Here is a 20,759-nt window from a genome sequence, read left to right on the forward strand (position 1 = left end):
TTTATATTCAGGCATGGCACTCATTTCTAATCGTTTTTTGTATGAATATCTTACAACTGTCTATTTTTAATTAAACCTTTAACAAAGAACATTATTTTAAACATATTCTGGACCAAGGTAAATACGAGACAACTGGGCCTATTCATAGTTTGGATTTTCGGTGGTGAGTAATAATAATAGGCCTTCTAGTCTAGATGGAACAGGGGTCCACGCACATAGGGTGATTTGTTAACGCCACCAGTTTTTTCTTAATCATTGAAGGGTCTATTTAGATTCTGCCAGGTAACAAGAAAAAATACCCTTTCTTACACATACCCTACGTAAATATGCAAATGAAGAGACAAGAGAAAACAACATAGGCCTAACTATTGCCAAAAACAAGACAAAGCAAAACTTTGTGAAAATGACAAATGAATGTTTCCATACAATAAGGACCCAAGGAATAAATAAAAAGGTTATGAAGATTCAAGGACATCTTGACTATTTTGGGGCAAAAGCTGCACAAAATTATCTGAAAATGTTCGCATCATATTATCTTTCCTTTTCCTTTTACTAAATTCTTAGGTGGATTTTTATGTTCCAAAAGTTATTTTTTTAATCCTTGAAGGGTGTATTTTAAGATTCTGTCAGGTAACAGGCAAAGACATTTTTAACCTTTCTCACACATAAACCAGCACATCTTGCTCAAGGACACTTAGACACTAACTCTGGGGTTCAAACTGGCAACCTTGTGGTTGCCATCCGGCCACTCTACCCGAGGCACCACCGCCCCAAAAGGTGATTGGGCCTTCTCATTTGTAGCACCTACTCTTTGGAACGATGTACCTCTTTACTTGAAAAATGCAGAGCCAGTCGATACATTCAAAAAGCTGCTAAAACTCATCTGTATCGTAAATATTTTGGTTTGCTATAGTGATTATTTCTATGTTGTTGATTTCTATGTACTGTTATGTTTGTATCGATTTCCATGTACCTTTTTTGTTGCCGTTTCTTATTTTATTGCTGCTTTATTTTTAACTGTGTTGTTCTTGTTATACTCTATGTTATTGTACAGCACCTTGTAACAATTGTTTTGAAAGGCGTTTTCCTTTAACAATAGTGATGTGAGGCTACTGAGTCGAGTGATCGTGATTTACATTTTTGATACGTTAACTATACAATAGTTATTTCCTTAGTTAATTTTTTTGTTAAAACAGTTGGCATTGAATAACATATTAGCTAAATTAACCATACAATATATACAGTATATTTTATATTCAGGCATGGCACTCATTTCTAATCGTTTTTTGTATGAATATCTTACAACTGTCTATTTTTAATTAAACCTTTAACAAAGAACATTATTTTAAACATATTCTGGACCACTGGTTGAGAAACATGTATGACCTAGAAATTCACTTATAAAATGAAGAAAAGTCTATATTTGAATAAAAAGTCACTTTCAACAAAATGCATTTATTAACAAACATGCAGCCGATATATGTTCAAGATGAATTAGCATTTCTAGAATTTCTAAGAAAAAAAAAGGATGACAGTATACTGACAGATGACAGAAGTAGTTACAGACAGTATACGGTATACAGTATATTATACTGTATTAGCACTGGGGTTAAATGCATATTGCATTAGTTAAATGCATATTGCATCTCGTGTCTGGACTATGAATACCCAGGGTCTTGCACACAGTGAAGCTGAGCAGACCCACTGGAAAACCTTTATTTGAGAATAGAGAAAAGGGCAAATTGTACAAAAGACAAACCGACTAAGAGAAGATCCCAACTTTCCAAGAAGATACTTCAAGTACTCAAGATACCTGAAGTATGCATGGTTGTAGGACAGTGCCCGGGACCATCATCCATAATACAAGGGGGAAAATCAATGAACCTCCCTCATATTCACACCCCTGGCCTGTTCACGGTGGCAGGTGACATTCACCGCTTTGACGGAAGGGCAGGGATGTATCACTAGAAGTTCTTACACTTATTCATTTATGTCCTTTTATGCCCTTTTCCACCCTTCATGGTACCTTTCCCGCGGTTCATCGGCCGTCCTTTTCCCCCCTTTTTCCCACCTTTCTTCTGTTCTTTCCTGGCACTGGCACGGACTTCTTTCTTCATGCGGTTGTCCACCACCTTGAATATACCTTTCACCCCGGGGGGGCGGCGCACATTCTTCCCAGCACCCCTCTTGGCCACCACATAGGTCACCTCCCTTTTCTCCTTACCCACACCTGCTTTTTTGTAGATGCTGCAAGAGACAGAGAAAGACAGAGGAAGACACAAGGGATTCAAACACCTAGACTCTGCACTGGTTGCCAGGTACTGTGCCCATGTACAAGCATGCCCAAAATAACTGTCAACAGTGTTAAATGATTTAGCATTATGCCACTACAAATCAAATAGGCAAATAAATGTGTTCAGTAAACTGAATTCCATTTGGACATGGGAGTCAGAAAAAAAGTTAACCAAACTTTGCAAGCAACATGCAAAACAAGCAACGAGTTATAAGAGATGTTATAAAACAGGCAAAATAAATTTGATCCGAGATCCGTTTGTCTGTAATTGAAATAAACCTGAAAATGTATCACACGGTTAAAGAGCCGATTTATATCTTGCTGTGTGACTCCAGTTATAGTGATATGGCTCCATACCTCCTGAGCTGCACCATCTTCTCTCTCTCAGAGATGTCTACAGTGTTGACCACTGCCTCTGCCTTCTTCTTCGCCTGCTCCATCTTCTTCATTGACTAACGGAAGCCACAGCAAAAACACAACAAATCAATATGCAACCAATTTAGTCATTGCCATTCCCTGCGAGTACTGTGGTCCCTGTTGCTGCACCACATGCCTCCTCTGACACATGAATTCACAACTCTTCTTTTCAACAGACAACAAAGTTTATCTGGGACGTTAACACGAGCAGAGGTTCATGCAATCTCCCCCAGATCCCCTCCCTGCTAAACAGGTACTCCAACCAATCAGCAGGGGTCGCTACTGCAGCTACAAGTATATGAGCCCTTGCAGACTTCCCACCAGCAAACATGATGTTTGTTGGAGCGCCCAGGCAAGCCAAAGAGGCACAGGTTTCAGGGAATTTAACCAATGCCTCTGTGGTGGTGGCCGAGCATTTTACTTCTAGACCGCTCAACCTTTATTTTCTTTGTTTTCACTTTGATGTGACATCCTAAGAATAAGTCACCTTTAGTTGAATTCTTCCAATTTGTCTTGGTCTCTCTTCATCATACCCCAAACCCTCATCTCCCTCTCTCTTACTTTACTTCCTATTTCCTGGCTTTGGGCCCTCTCTTTCTAACCAACTCCTTTCTCCCTACTTTATGCCTCCCCTCCATCACACTATCCAGTGCCTCTCACCCTCCTCTTCTTCCTGGCTCTGGCCTCGGCCACTCTCTTGATGGGTCGAGCGTTAATTTCCTTCCATTTCTGCTTGTACTCCTCCACCATTTCCTTGGTGACCGGAATAGGCTTCTTCCGGTTCTTCCGCTCGTCGTCAACGAACCACTCGGGGACGTCCCAATGCTCCTCAGAGTTGGTGTACCTGCAAGCATGTGACAAAGTCGATGACATGCAGCTGTAACGTAGCCTATTCTGTATACCGGTATTTTCAATTCAAGCACTTGTAAAGTGCATCTGTAAGAAAGAACGTTTTAATTTTCCAGCACCTTGCAATTTCAATAACTATCCATTCAGTTTGAAAGCCACACCTCTATGTAGATTAGTGGTTCCACACATTCTGGTCCTCGAGACCACTTTAATGCTAATGCTGTTTTTTGATCCAATCAGGACATACATTTTCTGTGTGAAAAACTCAACACAGTCAGACACACAGTAAAACCATCAGTGTTAATGTAACTGAGTGGATGTGTAACCAAATGGACATTCAAATTAACACAATTACCTGTGGAAGGAATCATCGACCAGGTCTCTGGCTCTCTTCTTTGAAGTAGCGATCTGACAGCCCAGAGCCATGCCCTCTGCATCCAGGATCCTGGAACGCTTACCTGGATAGATACAGAACACACACACACACACACACACACACACACACACACGCTGAATTACCTTAAGTATTACCGTTATGTCTAATGGAGAGACACAGGAGGACAAACAACCAGATACTGATTTCACAACAATCAGTACACAAGGAAATAATGTGAATACAAGTCTGGCTAGACAATAGTCAAGACTAGGTAGATGTTAAAGGAGAATTCCATGCCAGATGGCTTTCTTACCTTTATTTGTAGTTGTTACGTCCCTAACAAAGAGGTCCAGGTGTTATTTTGTGCAAAAGTGCATTATTGGCTATTTCCCCTAATATAAGCCCTCAATGGGGGTTGGGTTTTTGTGCTAATTCGCTTATTTCCATCAAAATAATTAGTAAAGTGTGCCACTGGGGATACTATTTACATTATGAAGAGAGGATATATACATTTTATTTTTGAGCGATGGAAATAAGCGAATTAGCACAACACCACATAGCCCCATTCAATTCAATGCAATTCAATGCAATTCATTGAGGGCTTATGGTAGGGGAAATAGCCAATAATGCGCTTTTGCACAAAATAACACCTGGACCTCTATGGTGGGGACGTAACAACTACAAATAAGAAGAAAGCCTTCTAGTATGGAATTCTCCTTTAAAGTACAGTGTTTTGCTGTACTCACTGATGCTCTCTACAGGAACCACCTGGAAGTCATCGTCTTCGTCTGGAAGTCCACCGGCTCCCCGGGCGTTCTTCATCTTGGCAATTTGTCTAGGTAAAGGCAGAATCAGAATTGATTATTATTATTATTATTCTTTACTTGATGTAATAAATACTAATTGTGCCAAAGGAAGTGAAGTCATAGTAATGCATGGAATTAAAAAGTTGTCTTCATTGAATTTCCAACCGGTCCTCATTAGTAAAAGTTTACCAGTCACAGCTCACCAATAAACTAAATTCAGAGCAAATATTTATTTAAGGTATGCATTATTGTAGAGAAAAGAGCAATTATCTTGTTGAAATATAACATCAGCACCAAAGATGGCGGTGCAGACTATCACATTAAGGGCTCACTTCTCATCGTCAGTGTCATCATCAGAGTCACTCTCTTCCTTGGCTTTCTTTGAAGGTCCTGCGACTCCTGCCTCTTCCTCCCGTGGTGCGGCAGGTTCCTGCTCCTCTGCTACCGCCACAGCCTTCCTCTTCTTGCCTTTTGTGGTCAACACAAGCATGAGTAGAAGGAGCAGTCTTGCCTTTACTTACATTATTTTTTCCCTAAATTATGGGCCCATATTCAACAAGCACATCAGAATCCATACTAGAAATGCACCCTAGTTTGACTAGTACAAAATAATTATCCTACTGTACATGATTTAACCTGCATATAATATAAGACAAAAAAACCTGAAACCTGTAAGTACTACATTTAAAAAAGGTCCTATTTTGAGGCCTTTTCTTTTCATCTCATGTGTATAATAATGATTTCTTGTTTAAACATAAAACTTGTAAGGCAGTAGATGTTTTACCCATTTTGGATTTGTTCTGGAGTTTCTCAGTTTGCCTGAGTTCATTGTCTGCATCTCCTTCCAGGTCGATCTCAGAGAAGATCCCCTGAAGGGCAAACGTAAAGAAAAACATCATCATTGGTATGATTTACCAGAAGAAACAATTAAGCTGATAATCAAATGACTGCATTATAAAATTAACACACATGTATCTGTGGCCAAATTGATAAAGTGAGCTAATAGGGTTACAGGTTCAATTCCCTACCAATGTGGGATGAGATTCAGCTTGGTGACTTCATTAAAGCTGAATTGGGCCTGGGCCGTGGCTCAGCGGTCCAGGCACCTTGACTGGTAATCCAGTCTGGCAGTGTGCCGCAGGTTCGACTCCCAATCCCGACGGTTTTTACTGCATGTCACCCCCCACCCATCTCTCTGCCCATTTACTGTCAGCCTACTGTCTATCCCTCCATAAAAATAAAAATAAATGTTTTTATTGCGAACGAAGTATATATATAAAATAAAAGGCGAAAGCCACAAAAAAACAAAAAAAAAGCTGAATTGGACTGGTCTAAAACCATCCTGAAAATATATGAGAAGCAGACAAACCTTGCTGAACCAGAGGTCGGCCTCCCGCTCTTTCTTCTCATCCTTATCCTCCAAGTCCACCAAAAGGCCACTCTCTTCTCCTCCATCGTCCTCCTCATCTTCAGCATTCGCACTGAAAGACACCCTGGAATAATCATAAAAATAAAAATGAATCCCTCAACACATAACTTATTTCAACCCAACATCAGCCTCTTAAACCAGATTTACACTTAGTTGTGCTCAAGTCAGTGTTGCACACCAAATACTAGCAGATCTACAAGCTCACAGGCTGCCATTTCCAGGGTGCGACACACACGTACAACCAAGTATAACTCGGGCTTTATTCACTACCAACATACAGTAGAGTTGGTTCCGTACTGAACTCTCACTCTGTGCTGCCTGTGGCCACGCCTCAACATGATGCTTTGGCTTAGAGAGCCAGGCTCATTGATAGAGAGGAACTGAAAGCAGCCCCTTACTTCTTCTTCTTAGGGTCTTTCTTCTTCAGCTCTCTCTCTCTGTTCTCCACCTCCTCCAAGTCTTCATCGTCCAGGTCGGAGGCCAAAGACATTGCGTCCTCATCGTCCTCATCGTCAGAGGACAGGTGGAAGTCTCCGTGTTCGTCCGCCAGGTTGTCTGCTCCCTGCATGTCCCCCCTGGTGATCTCAGTCAGCGCCTGGCACAAGATTACCAGAAGGGGAGGCGGTGGACATAAAGATTAGAGGGACGATAGATGGGGAATTCGGGGGAAAGATAAAGATAAACGGATGATGGAAGTGAGGAAGCAGAGGGTGTGTGTGTGTCCCTCACCTTAGCCTTGTTGACAGTTTTGAGGGAGAACATGCTGCTATCACCGGTGTCAGCGATGGAGGTCGATGGCAGGTCCATCTTCAGCTCCACCCTCTCCCTCTGCTTCCTCTTCTCCTTCAGGAGCTTCTTCTTCTTCCTGACAGACATAGTTCATACAGACGCAGTATAAAGACAAACTGGTCCTGCTGTTTTCCCACCTAAATAGATCTAACTAAACCCTTAGACCATACATGGGCAACTGGCGGCCCGGGGGCCACATGCGGCCCTCACCATCACTTAATGCGGCCCACAGGTTAATATCAGAATGCTGATATGTATATATTGATTTCAGCTAATTACTAGTATTAAAATGTTATCTTTTATTTTATGTCCAGTATATTTTTATTTAGTTCATAAAGTTAGCATAACTATAACTAAATGCATTTGAAATTAAATGAAAAAAGGTTACTTTTCAGGATTCCAATATATAGCAAAAATAGCCGATCTACAAGCTCAAAACACGTTGCCGTTTTCAAGTTGTAGATAGGATATTTTTGCTATGACAGTAATATGCAATGTGGCTCTCTGGAGTGAGCGTGGAAATATAGTGGCCCTCTCCATCGTCAAAGTTGCCCACCCCTGCCTTAGACCAAGGGTTGCCAAACCTTTCAGGCCCCCCCCAAATATTCATATTTGAACTGGGGACCCCCCCCACTGACAAGCAGTTGGAATTGTAGGCATTAGATTTAGTTGACTCGTTCCACAGATAAACATTGTGAAAATAGCCGAACCAGAAGATAACAAGGCCCCCCAGGGCGAAGGGTTGTGATATTTGGCCAATTAGGTATAAAAGGGTCTTAAATGTGATTAAAATGTCACTTTAGAAATGTGTAGATACCCTGTATACACTTATACTGCATGTTGGTTTGTTGACTTTTGAGTGAGAAAATAATGTTGCACATTAAGCTAATAAGTTTCTGCTCATTTCCAATTTATAACTAACGTGAATTATTTGCTGATGAGAAACAATTAAAGCTAAAGGATGAGTTACATGTGCAACAAAGTGTCCTACCGTCTGAGTTCAGCCACCTCTTCAGATTTTAACTGTGCCAACATCTTCTCCATCTCCTCCTCGTCCTCTTTGTCCTCTTTGTCTTTGTCCACATCTCCAACCGTTGTCTTCTTGTCTGGCTTCTCCACAGAAACGCCCTCTTCTTTTTCTTCATCATCATCATCATCATCATCATCATCGGAACTCAGTCTGAGGAAAAAGCAAAGATGACACTTGATGTAATTATGTCCCTAGGCAGCACCACCTGTTGTATGTATGACTATTGTTGTCATTTTTATCCTCGTCATTATTATCCTCCGGTAGGGGCGGGGGATAAAAGGATAGACAATCCCGGTTGATCAGTCCATCCATCCAAAACTTTGATGTAAAAAAACACATCTCCAAAACTTACTGTGCACCTTCATGCTTCCTGGAAGGTGAACCCTACCGATTTGTTAACTGTAGCCTGGTTAATAAACCAGACCGAATCAGCCGTTGGCAAAAAAAAGTTGCCTACCAGCGGATTACGGTCTGGCGAGGCTCAGTAGCACGCCTCTTTCCTACAGCAGAGAACAGGTCGGACCAATCGGGACACGGTATGCAATATGGGCGGGCTTTGGTACAGTGACGTTCAATGCTTGAGACTTTTGACTGACAGTAGCTCTGACCAATTGCATCAAAGAGAAAATGTTTGAACCCGCCCCCCCGGGAAATGAAATCCAAGTGGAGCCAGCCCAGACTGATATACCGCAACAGTGTTGTGTGATATTAGCCAGGCTATGTTAACTGGGCTTTTAGACTCTTACCGACAGATGCAATCTTGCTTAATTGTTAATAACTTTATAATGTCAAGGACCTTACTTCATCTCTGTGTCCGTCTGTTTGGCCTCCTCCTTCAGCTTCTTGGTTAGGAATCTCCTCAGCTTGGTCCTCCAGTTCAGCAGCATGCTGGAGGAGACAAACAGCATGTGGATGGATACAGGCGAGCGAACGAACGAGAACACACACACACACACACACACACACACACACACACACACACACACACACACACACACCTCGTCGTCACTAGACGAGCGAGGGGATTGGCTTACCGAAGCTCTTTACGACACACACACACACACACACACACACACACACGACTCGTCGTCACTAGACGAGCGAGGGGATTGGCTTACCGAAGCTCTTTACGACCCAGGACCTTAATGTCAAGGCAGCATTCCTTTATTTCATCGGTGGTAGACGGGTGAGCCTCCAGGACGGAATCATCCAAGGTGATCTGAATGAGACGGGGAAAAAACCAAGAATACTAGTAATTTACACTCAGTTATATTAAACACTGGAAGCTTAAGTGGCATTGTAGATAAGCTATTTGACGTACACATAAGTATAATATAGGGTTTAAGCGGGGTACGAGTTAGACTAGGAAAACTATGTAAACCTCACCGTGCTGGCTTTGCTCAGGAAATCTACAGGGTTTTCAGCTTTGAGGAAGGTTGTCAGTGTAAAGCTGTGGTAAAGAGTCAGATCACCATCTGTGTATCCTTCCGCCTGGAAAACAAGAGGTGCCCATAGAGTCAGCAATGGATCAGTATTTTGTTTGTTTTAACTTCATTCATATGGTGAACAATAAAGAGATCCCTTCCAAATAATACAATACAACTTCATAGAAGTTTATACAATCACAGGAAGGTTTTGCATAATAAGTTAAATATCTGTTCTGTCGTGATGTGCATGAATCCATCTGAATTGTCCTGATTTCTAAATTTCCGCCCATCTAGTACTCCAAGCAAATTTAAATAAATGCTTAACATAGTTTGCAGCCTTCATTTGAAGGTCTGATAATAACCGCTAAATCATCAGCACACACCTTGGGCTTCTTTAGGGGTATCAAGTCCTTCACCGTCTTAGCCTGAACCTCCACCTCTTTGAATGCATGTTTGGGGTCGAAGAACTTGTTATCAATTTTGTCCGGAGCGAGGTAACCTGAAAGTGGTGGAAATAAAACGTGCATTTCGTGAAACAGTTAAGAATGCTAACAAAACAGGCAGATCTCAGACAGTTGTTTACATTATGGTTATAGCCACAATTAAATAAATAAAACAAAACATTTATCCAAGATTAAGTGGGTTATTTGTTTTTGTCAAAGAACAACAAGTCATACATTATTATTACAGTACTATAATAATATACTGTACTATATTATTAGTACAGTATACATTTATTTCCCCCCTTTTATGAAAAACAAAAAGAAGGAAAGAAAAAACAGACAAAAAGAAACCCCTCAATCCCTCCTAGTACCCATACTGCTCAGTGATACTGCATAGAATAAAATGATGATGAAATACTGTCCTGGAAAACAAGAACATCTGGAATGATGATGATTTACAGTCTTATTCGCTCTAAATAGAATTTAGAGCGTTTAGAATTCGATACATTTTCGGTTAAATTGCCCTGACCTAGTTCTGACCTTGGCAGACGACGAAGATCTCGGCAGACTCGTTCCTGGAGGCCTGAGGCTTGGTGGCCTGCACCTTCTTGAAGAACTGCTGGAAGATCCAGAGCAGAGGCTGGTAGTCCTTGGAGCGGAACACCTTGGTGACAAAGGTGCCACCCTTGTTCAGGAACTCAGAGGCCAGCTTCAGGGCCATGAGTGTCAGGTGAGCTGGAGAGGAAACAGGGTAGATGATTGTGTTAACCCATTTAGACCTGGGAACGATTCTACAAATGTCTTCTAAATCCTGACAGTCTTCTTGAAAAACCCATGTTTCTATGTCGTTCTCAAACATTTTCATGTCAAGGACCCCCAAGATTATATGTAATTGCCCGCCGACCCCCATCTGAAAACATGTTGATCCAGGGACTCCCCCAGAAGCAAAGATTTGAGTTATAAACGTTGGCTCTGAAAGAATATATATTCAAAGATTTGCACTATTTTCACGATTAAAAAAAAATAGCCTACAAGCTCTTGGTGCCGTGCTATGAGCTTGTAGATCTGCTATTTTTCAATAGCTAAAGTATAACATAATGCTTAAAACCAAAAGGGGTCCCCGCCCAAAATGGGTTAACCATCATTGTAGGTTTGCAACAGGTACTATTAACCCATTAAGACTTGGAACGCGTCTATGTCACCTTAGCTTTTAACTACTTTAACCATTATTTTAAACTTTAGCTGTTGAAAAATAGCAGAGCTTGTAGAATCTGGTCTCAGCTCTTAAAGGGTTAAATGCCGACGAGGTAGAACGCAAGTTATGCATATAACTATGGTTCTATGAATACCGGATGACCGCCAGAGGGGCGGTGTTTTCAACACCTGGATATGCATCACGCGCTCGCGCATTGGTCGAATATTAATACCAACACCGTCACTCGTGACCCCATGTGGGCGTGAGCCACCTATATAGGTGCCCAGTTCACAGGGTTCATCCTCATGAAATCTTTTCGTCGGGATTCCGAGTGACAATGAACTCTGGCGGTCATCCGGTATTCATAGAACCATAGTTATATGCATAACTTGCGTTCTATTTCATACCTACTGACCGCCAGAGGGGCGGTGTTTTCAACACCTGGATGACTCATACCAACATGGTCACGAGGAACCTGCACTCACCGAACCTCAGTTGCAGGTCGAATAAGCGGACAGCACTGCCGTCGCCACAGGATGAGGGGCGGCCACATTCACCCTGTAGAAGCGGGCAAATGTGCACGAAGAGGCCCACGTCGCTGCAGCACAGATATCGGCCAGCGGGACACCCCTCAGTGCGGCCCAGGAGGTGGAGACACTCCGAGTTGAGTGACACCTCACAGGGGGAGCCGGCAACCCCCGGCGCTCGTAGGTCTGTAAAACGGCGTCCACCACCCAGTGAGAAAGTCGTTGTTTGGAGACGGCATACCCCTTTCTGTGCCCTCCATAGCACAGGAAGAGGGCGTCTGACTTCCGGAAGTCTATCGTCATGGCGATGTACTGCCTCAGGGCCCGGATGGGACACAACCCAGCGGCAGGGAGTAGCCCCTCCGCTCCCGGCTGCGGGGTGAAAGCTGCCAACCTGACTGGCTGGTTGACATGAAAGGTTGAGATCCTCTTGGGGAGAAAAGAGGGGTTGGGCCACAGTGTGACCCCAGACCCGTCCGCAGCCCACCTAACACACTCGTTAGCTACAGACAGGGCGTGGAGCTCCCCCACCCGCTTGGCGGATGTGATGGCAAGGAGGAAGGCAGTCTTGACTGATAACCACTTGAGGTCAGCCCGCTCCAGCGGCTCGAAAGGTGCCGAGCACAGGGCTTCCAGCACCATAGGTAAATCCCATGAAGGCACTCGGGTGACGTGTGGGGGGTGCAACCTAACGGCCCCTTTCAGGAAGCTACCCACCCATGGGTGAGACCACAGGGTACGCCCGTCGACTGGCACATGCCGGGCTGAAATGGCGGCCAGATACACCTTCACTGTATTGGGCTGAAGACTCTTGTCCAGCAGCATCTGCAGGTAGCGGAGCAGCACCGGCACAGAGCACGTGGCTGGGTCCACACATTGTTCTTCACACCAGCCACAGAACAGCCTCCATCTGTTCGCATACAGTGCCCTAGTGGAGGGCGCCCTAGCGTTGAGCATGGTGCGGACAACTGCCTGGTCACAGGAGTTCAGTAGGAGGTCCGGCCCTTCAGGGGCCAAACATGGAGCCGAAGTTGGTCCGGGCGGGGGTGCCAGATGCGGCCCCCTACCTGAGAGAGGAGATCCTGCCTCGATGGCAGAGGCCAAGGCGTCCCGTCGAGAAGTTGCTGGACCATGGGGAACCAAACCCTCCCAGGCCAGTACGGCGCCACCAGCAGCACCTTGTGCCCGTCTGTGGCTATCCTGTGCAGTATGAGCTTGAGTAGTGGGAGTGGAGGGAATGCATACAGCAGACAGTCCCGAGGCCAGGGGTGAGCCAGTGCGTCCTGCCCCAACGGGCTGGACGGTTCGTACTGGGAGAACCACTGAGGACAGTGCGTCGACGCACTCGAAGCGAACAGGTCCACTCCAGCTCTCCCGAACCTCTCCCATACCTCCCGAACTACTGAGGGATTCAGCCTCCATTCCCCCGGAGGAGGGCATCCCCGTGAAAGCAGGTCTGCAGCCTGGTTGTCCAGCCCTGGGAGATGCACCGCTCTGAGACTCGCAAAGCGAGGGAACGCCCACCGAAGGAGTCTCTGGGCCTCCTGCAGGGATTGCTTGGATCTGACGCCTCCCTGATGGTTTACGTGGTAGACCGTTGATGTATTGTCTGTCCGGACAAGGACATGTTTCCCTTCCAGGGCAGGAAGGAAATGCCTGAGGGCAAGAAACACTGTATGGAGCTCCAGTACATTTATGTGCTGATGTCTCTGCCGAGGGCCCCAGGCCCCTCTGACAGTTCTGTGATTCCACACGGCCCCCCAGCCTGAGAGGGACGCATCCGTCACAACAACCTCCCGGCGGGAGGGTATTGAGCCCAAGACGACACCCCGGCAAAGGTCTTGCCGTTTCTTCCAAGGTTCCAGCAACCGCCGGCACTGGCTGGATGTCCTCACAAGCCTCTTCTGGTGCCTCTTGGGGTCGAGGCCCAAGGCGTTGGTCCACCTCTGCAGGGGGCGCAAAGAAAGGAGTCCCAGGGGCACGATTGTGGATGCAGCAACCAGCATGCCTAGCAACCGGAGGAGCAGGCCATACGTCAACCTTGTACCCCCTTGGGCACGGGAGACAAGCTCCAGAATGTCGTCCACCCGCCGCGGGGAGGGGCAAGCTCTCATTGAGACCGAGTTGATGGGAATGCCGATGAACACCACGTCCTGACGGGGAGTCAGAGAACTCTTGGTGAAATTCACCGTGAGTCCCAGCTGTGCAACATGGTCCAGAAGGGCAGACGTGTCGCAGAGCACCCTCTCTCGACTCGAGGCGCACAGAAGCCAATCGTCCAGATATGGGAGGATCCGCATGCCCCTGGCTTGTAGCGGGGCAAGTGCCGCTGCCACGCATCTGGTGAAGACCCGGGGGGAGAGAGAGAGACCGAACGGGAGCACCCGGAATCGATATGCCTGCCCCATGAAGGCAAAGCGGAGGAACTCTCTGTGATGTGGTGCCACTGGCACATGGAAATAAGCATCCTTCAAATCGATGCTGGTGAACCAATCGTTGGCTGACACGGAGTGGAGAACGTCCACCGTGCGCAGCATCCGAAAACGAAACACCTTCAGGTACTGGTTCAACTGCCTGAGGTCGAGGATCGGCCGAAGCCCGCCATCCTTCTTTGGAACAAGAAAGTAAAAGGAGTAGTACCCTCTTAGCTGAGCTGCACCAGGTACACTCTCTATGGCTCCCTTCTGTAGGAGCTCTGCGATTTCGTGACTGAGGGCCCGAGACCTCAGTGGGTCGTCGACCACGGTCATTCTTACCCCGTTGAATGGTGGGGGCCGACGCCTGAATTGAACCCTGTAACCCTCGGATAGCGTTGCTAGCACCCAAGGGTCTGGGGTTAAGGCTTCCCAGCGGCTGAGATGTTGTGGGGTGAACCTGCTGGGGCCTGGGTCCGGGGGGTCAAGCCCGACTCCCCCGGGCCGTAGATGGTCCGGAGGAACGCCTGTTAGAGGCCCCACGCCTAGGCGCCCTGCCTGTGGGTGCCCGAAAGGAAGGCTGCAGGGGATTCTGTTGGGGTTGGACCTGCCGAGGGAAGGAACGCCTGCCTCCCGAGGAACCTCGAGCACCTCGAGCACCAGCTGCTGGGTAGGAAGGACCCGAGTATCTGCCAGCCCGGGAGGCAGACCTGCCAGACCCCTGACGCAGGTCTGAATATTGCTTCCGGGACGTCCTTGCCTGAACACCACGTTCCAGAGCCTCTTGAGCTGCGGGCCCAAACACCGCCCCTGGAACGACGGGCAGCTTGAGGAGCGACTCTCTGCATCTGCTCGACAATGGGGCTTGTGCGAGCCATATCTGGCGACGGGCCATGGTCAGAGTGGACATCAGTCTGCCAAGTTCCCTGGACATATAAGCAAAGGCCCTGAGGGAACAGTCGCTCAGGCTCTGTGTCTGGGCATCAGCCCCCGCCGTCTGGAGGGACTGGGAAAGGGCCAGGACAAGATGGGAAAGAGAGTTGCCGAGACGCGCCATACGAGCTGCTGTGTCATAGCTCTTAGTCAGGTAGTCGTCCGTAACTCTACACTGCGCTCGTGGACAACGAGCATCCGGCCTGAGGGCCTCGTCCGGGGACACTACCAGGGACGCGACGGTCTCAGCAATTGGAGGCATGCGGTTCAAACCCAATGTGGCCGCATCCTCCATGGCCGACAAGGCCCTGCAGTCCTGTGAGATGTGGAGATTAGACTTTGGGTTCTCCCAACACGACTGGAGCTCCTTTATGAAATCCGCAGAGGGCGGCACATTGAAGGATGTAGGCCGGTCAGTGCCTTTAAAGAAGGCATTTTGAGTTGGGGCCGTATTAACAGGGGTGTCAAGCCCCAGTCGTGACAAGGCCACCAGGATGGCCTGCTTGGTCACAGAGAGGTCGTGCCCAGGCATCTGAGGAGCATCCACCTCCGGCCCCAGAGAGCTCGTCTCTGAGCGGTTGGGCGAGTGTGCCCCCCCCTCGTCCTCTTCCAGGTCATCACGATCTGCATCAGTGCTGGTGAAGAGGGAGTCCGAGGCTGCAATGGACATGGCATCCTCCTCCCGCTCTCCGTTCTCACTGGCATGACCATTGTGGTCATCTGCGCCCTGGTGCCGAGGCACTGGGGCCAGAGTATCGGCGGTAGGAGCACAAGGCTGCAGGTTGAGCAGGAGGGCCTTAATCTGGGCAAACTCAGAGGCCAACGTATCCACCTTGTGAGCCATGGGGTCAACCTCGGTGACAGTGGCTTCCTTGACCACAGTGGCTACTTTGGGCTTCTTTGCGCCTGCGGCCATTGACCTCGTAACCTTGCGTTTACGGCGATCCCTCACCGGCCATTCAGGCAACAGGGTTGGCATTCCTGAGCAAGGTATGTCGATAAGCGGACTCTCCACTGCAGCCAACCTAGCAACCCTCGCCGTATAGGGCATGCTGCCACAGTTGGTACAAGCCTCCTCCGTCAGCGCTTGTTTCAGATGGGCGATGCCGAGACAGCTCGGGCACATATCATGGCCATCGTCCGGACTCAGCGAGGCCGAGCATTTACAGATGCTGTTCATGATGGCAAGAGATAAAGCAGTGGAGCGAAACACACTCCCAGTGCCTATACTAGCCGACGGTACACCGTGACAGCAGTCCCCACGCTGAACCACGACAGCAGGCAACGGAGCGAAGGACACTCTCTCAATGCCTATATGGGCACTACACCGTAATGGCAGCCTTCACGCTGAAACACAGTGGCAGGCCGCAGAAAACCTATATTAATGCCAAATAGTGCAGGGCAATTAATACGAAATGTTAGGTCAACACTTGGCGTTGAATGAGGTAACCGAATACACCAAATATATATATTCACACCGTAGCAGTCCTCGCTGAAATACGGTGGCAGGCAGCAGAGCGTAACGCACTCTCCAAGCCTATATTAATACCCAATAGAACAGGGCAATTAATAAGAAATAAGTTAACTCAGCACTTGGCATTGAATGAGTTAACCGAATACCACGAAGTATTCACACCAGCAGCCTTCACGCTGGAATACGGTGGGAGGCAGCAGAGCGTAGGGCACTCTCAAAGCCTATATGAATGCCAAATAGTGCAGGGCAATTAATAAGAGTTATGTTAACTCAGCACTTGGCGTTGAATGGTTAATTAACCGAATACCACAAAGTATTCACACCGGCAGCCTTCACACTGGAATACGGTGGGAGGCAGCAGAGCGTAGGGCACTCTCAGAGCCTATATTAATGCCAAATAGTGCAGGGCAATTCATAAGAATTGAGTTAACTCAGCCCTTGGCATTGAATGAGTTTTTTAACAAAATAACCACACCGGCAGCCTTCACGCTGGAATACGGTGGGAGGCAGCAGAGCGTAAAGCACTCTTTGTCTATATTGATACCCAATACAATGGGGCAATTAATAAGGGATAAATCAAATCCGCACTCTGCGTTGAATTAATTAACAAAAATAACCACACCGTAGCAGGCTAGCAGCCCTTACTGCGAAATACGGCGGTACTGGCAGGCAGCAGAACAAAAGCACTGTCAATGCCTATGCTAATGCAAACTACGAGAGCAATTAGCTAAACAACAGAAATACAATACTCACACCGTAGCAGTCCTCAAACTGAAATACGGTGGTACTGGCAGGCAGCAGAACAAAAGCACTGTCAATGCCTATGCTAATGCAAACTACGAAAGCAATTAGCCAAACAACAGAAATACAATACTCACACCATATCAGTTCTCAAACTGAAATACGGTGGTAAACGACAGAGCGCAAATCACTCTGTAGGGGTCGTAACTTTTCAGTAAACGGGACAGTTTGTCATATCACCACCAGTAAACCCAGTAGTATCCAGCTAAAACGATAGAGATGGAGCGAAGAACACTCTCGTTACTAACGTTAGCACAAACACAACGCGCAAACGTGCGGCGCTGGTTCCAAACACACGCGTTGTCAAACAACAGTAGAAAGTAATAAGTATACTCACGTGCGAGCTGGCTCACAGAAACACTCCGTTGCTACAGAACGCACGCCAGCAGCAGCGGCGGGGCGAAAGACACCCTCAATGCTGCAGTCTGTGACTGTCTGTCACTTCAAACTTACCTCACAATGACAATATTGTCGAACGTCCGTATCGAACGCACGGGGGGGGGGAACCCCAGTCGTGAAAACAAACCACGCGTGTCTCTGGAGGACACAAGGTAGCTCCAACCATAGATATATATATGGCTCCAACCGCGTTGGTTTCGAGACACAGTAGCGTAGCTGTTTAGTTTCAACGACCTGCGCTTTTCGAGGCGAAAAGATGAAAGAGGATGAACCCTGTGAACTGGGCACCTATATAGGTGGCTCACGCCCACATGGGGTCACGAGTGACGGTGTTGGTATTAATATTCGACCAATGCGCGAGCGCGTGATGCATATCCAGGTGTTGAAAACACCGCCCCTCTGGCGGTCAGTAGGTATGAAATAGAACAGATAGAACAGATCTATGGCTGTGTATTTGGAATCCATGAAATGTATGTATGTAAGATCACAGTCATTCTAGGGCTAGCAAAATATATGCAGCAAATATAACACATTTCACCAGTAGACAAGCAACATTACTGGAAAAAGGTTTTAGTATCCAATATCTACTGAAGAAATTCTGACAATTTATTTTAATCTGTAAATCATCTCTCAATTTTCCATTTACTTTGTTTAAGCCATGTGATAGATTCATTTGTTGACCGACTGGCTGGCTAATTGACCTACCTTGTGTGAAGGCATCATGCACCCAGTTGGATCCTACATTTGGAGCGCCGTCATTTAGGACAACATCCACCTTCCAGGTTTTCAGTTCCTTTCGAAGAGCCTGAGTTTGGGAAGAATGTGTGTCAAGTCAAGAACTCCAGTGATGATATTAAGTGTTATCAAATGTCTACATTCCATCAAAGACACTTTTTATGGAAGTGACGGAAACCAGATGAATCTGCAAGTGCAAAAAAATTTAATAAAAAAACCCTGTTGGGGGTGTTTTAGCACTGAAACATGACACGTCATAATCATGACAGTCATGAAGCAACTTCTGCCTGTTTTATGGGACAGCTACATTAGTACATTTACAGAGCAAACGTGTAAATAAACGTTCACATTTCAAATATAAAGCACCCGTGCATTCTGTGTTGTTTAATAATAAAAATAAAATTTAAATAAAAATTATCCGACATTTTTCTCAAACTGGGTGCGTTTCGGAAAACTCAGTTGCACACTGGGAGCACACTCTCCTATTTGTTTGTATAGAGGGTCGCAGTCCCACCCCCTTTCATGCCCGGAAGAGAATTTCCAATTCATTTTTCCCATAGACGTTTCAGAAAGTATTTATTTAAAGACCTGTAAGCCTCAGACAAAGCCAACTCAGCTAACTATCTTTAAATAAATACTTTCTGAAACGTCTATGGGAAAAATGAATTGGAAATTCTCTTCCAAGCCGCTCGTCGGGGGCGGGACTGTGACGCTCCATTGGCAGTGCAGTCAGTGTGCATATATAACGCACCCGGTGTTTCAGAGTGCAACACCTCCCAACCGATAGGGGAGCATACGACTCACCGTACTGTAGTTGAAAGCATAATGGCGAAAAAACCCCGGCTTGGATGAAAATGCTTTTGTGCCATGATGCTCGTGAAGTACGAGCGCCGTCATGTGAACCATGGCTACCTAGGCGTGTTTATTACCAGACTAGCCTTTTTTTTATCCACCCCTTGGAAATGCAGGTTCCACGCAGATATTCCAGACTAATATCTACGCAGTCTGGCCATGCCAGGCTAGACCCTCCATACAGTGTCAGCTCAACTCCTTACCGTTCTGCATTTATCTGTGGTGATGTCGTCCTGCAGAGTCACCACATTGGGGATGCCCTTGATGGGCACCAGATCAACGCCTGTCAGGAGAAGAAAAGGAAAGAGTTCAGTGGCAGCGGTGGCCGAACGGATAGCGGCGCGGTCTAGATACCGGAAGGTTCCCAGTTCGAACCAGCCGTCCGACACGTTAAAATTACCACCGCTGAAATGCCCTTGAACAAGGCATCAACCACTACGATGAAATGTGTTCTATGAGCAGGGCCTGGCTGGAAACAAGTTCTTGAGCTTAGCCCAGATACCCTGGGTAAATATAAATTTCATTTCATTTCATTTCAGTGGGATCATCTGAGAGGGCCATCGATATTAGTCCAAGACCAATGAGGAAGCTGCACTCACCAATGATGAGACTTGACACAGGCATAAACTTGGACGCCACCTGCAACCTAATGAGAAAATGACAGTCAGGGTGCAGGAAAACTACTAGCTTGCCAAATAATAACAAATATACATGACAATATTAATAAAGTGACTACAGTAGATGTTGACAAGTCACACGCAAACTCACCAACCGCCCGGAGCAGCGCACAAGTCCACAAGGGCCCTAGCTTTCTGTAGGAATCCGAATTTACGATTGAGTTGAATGAGTTTGAAGGAAGAACGAGAGCGGTATCCTGGGAAACACAAGACAGATTACCGTAATTAATACATTAGCCATGTTATAGCTTCCGATCAAAACTATCATATTTTATTTTTTACATTTGCACATATAGTATCATAATAAAAGTCAGTAGATAGTAGTAGATAGTAAAAGTCAGACTGGATCAAATACATCTATGATAATCTTGATCCAAGACTAGTAATACATAAAAACAAAAAAGGTAAAATTAACACATGCTTATGCTAGCATGCTGTGCTAGCTATCATACAGCAGGTCGTACAGCTTGATACAGTACCACCATTATATATACATACCCGTTTCTTTGGCTAAATGGTAGAATTTGTCTTTTCTGGACTTTCCGACTTTGAGTTTCTTCCCCATGTTTGTAGTTGTTGTACACTAAATAAACGTTACAGTTTAAACGTCTGGCTAAATAACTAACACACTACTTCCATGAAAACAAAACACGTGTACTCGGCGCAAGCATTCTACGTCACGAGACAGCAAAGCCTGAGCTCGCCTCCTGTGGTTTTGTTTTCACGGAGCACTAGCGCCACCTACTGTCTTCTGGACGCGAGGTTACTAGTGTCTTCTAATCTACCATGTGTCAAATTCTTATGTTGGTTGGTTTGTGGTAATTTTAAAACTGTGGAAAAAATGAATAATACTGAACTAGCACAATCACAAATTGCAGTCCAATATAATGGGC

At 46.2% G+C, this 20,759-nt stretch overlaps 1 protein-coding gene across 1 annotated transcript; it reads right to left on the minus strand.

The window, feature by feature from the left end:
- Window positions 1-1,439: 1,439 nt before the first annotated feature.
- On the minus strand, window positions 1,440-20,542 carry ftsj3 (FtsJ RNA 2'-O-methyltransferase 3). Its single transcript, XM_079506088.1, has 21 exons — window positions 20,365-20,542; window positions 19,958-20,063; window positions 19,789-19,835; window positions 19,393-19,472; window positions 18,308-18,407; window positions 10,400-10,594; window positions 9,800-9,915; window positions 9,376-9,480; window positions 9,108-9,208; window positions 8,791-8,877; window positions 7,951-8,139; window positions 6,900-7,035; window positions 6,569-6,765; window positions 6,111-6,234; window positions 5,526-5,610; window positions 5,074-5,209; window positions 4,682-4,770; window positions 3,915-4,017; window positions 3,371-3,554; window positions 2,651-2,745; window positions 1,440-2,247 (listed from the first exon to the last, which is right to left on the minus strand). The coding sequence occupies exons 1-21, from the start codon at window positions 20,429-20,431 to the stop codon at window positions 1,989-1,991; spliced, it is 2,601 nt and encodes an 866-aa protein (XP_079362214.1). The 5' UTR covers window positions 20,432-20,542; the 3' UTR covers window positions 1,440-1,988.
- Window positions 20,543-20,759: the final 217 nt, after the last annotated feature.

The sequence above is a fragment of the Electrona antarctica genome, assembly GCF_951216825.1.
Source record: "Electrona antarctica genome assembly, chromosome: 7".
Classification (NCBI taxonomy): Eukaryota; Metazoa; Chordata; class Actinopteri; order Myctophiformes; family Myctophidae; genus Electrona; species Electrona antarctica.

Bases quoted from the DNA above. Each gene is read 5' to 3' on its own strand.
- ftsj3 (XM_079506088.1), bottom strand. From the start codon at position 20,431: ATGGGGAAGAAACTCAAAGTCGGAAAGTCCAGAAAAGACAAATTCTAC. The intron at 9,481-9,799 runs GTGTGTGCTGAT...CTTGTTTTCCAG, and splicing joins TACCCCTAAAGAAGCCCAAG to GCGGAAGGATACACAGATGG. The intron at 2,746-3,370 runs GTGAGAGGCACT...GGCTTCCGTTAG, and splicing joins GAGCCAGGAAGAAGAGGAGG to TCAATGAAGAAGATGGAGCA.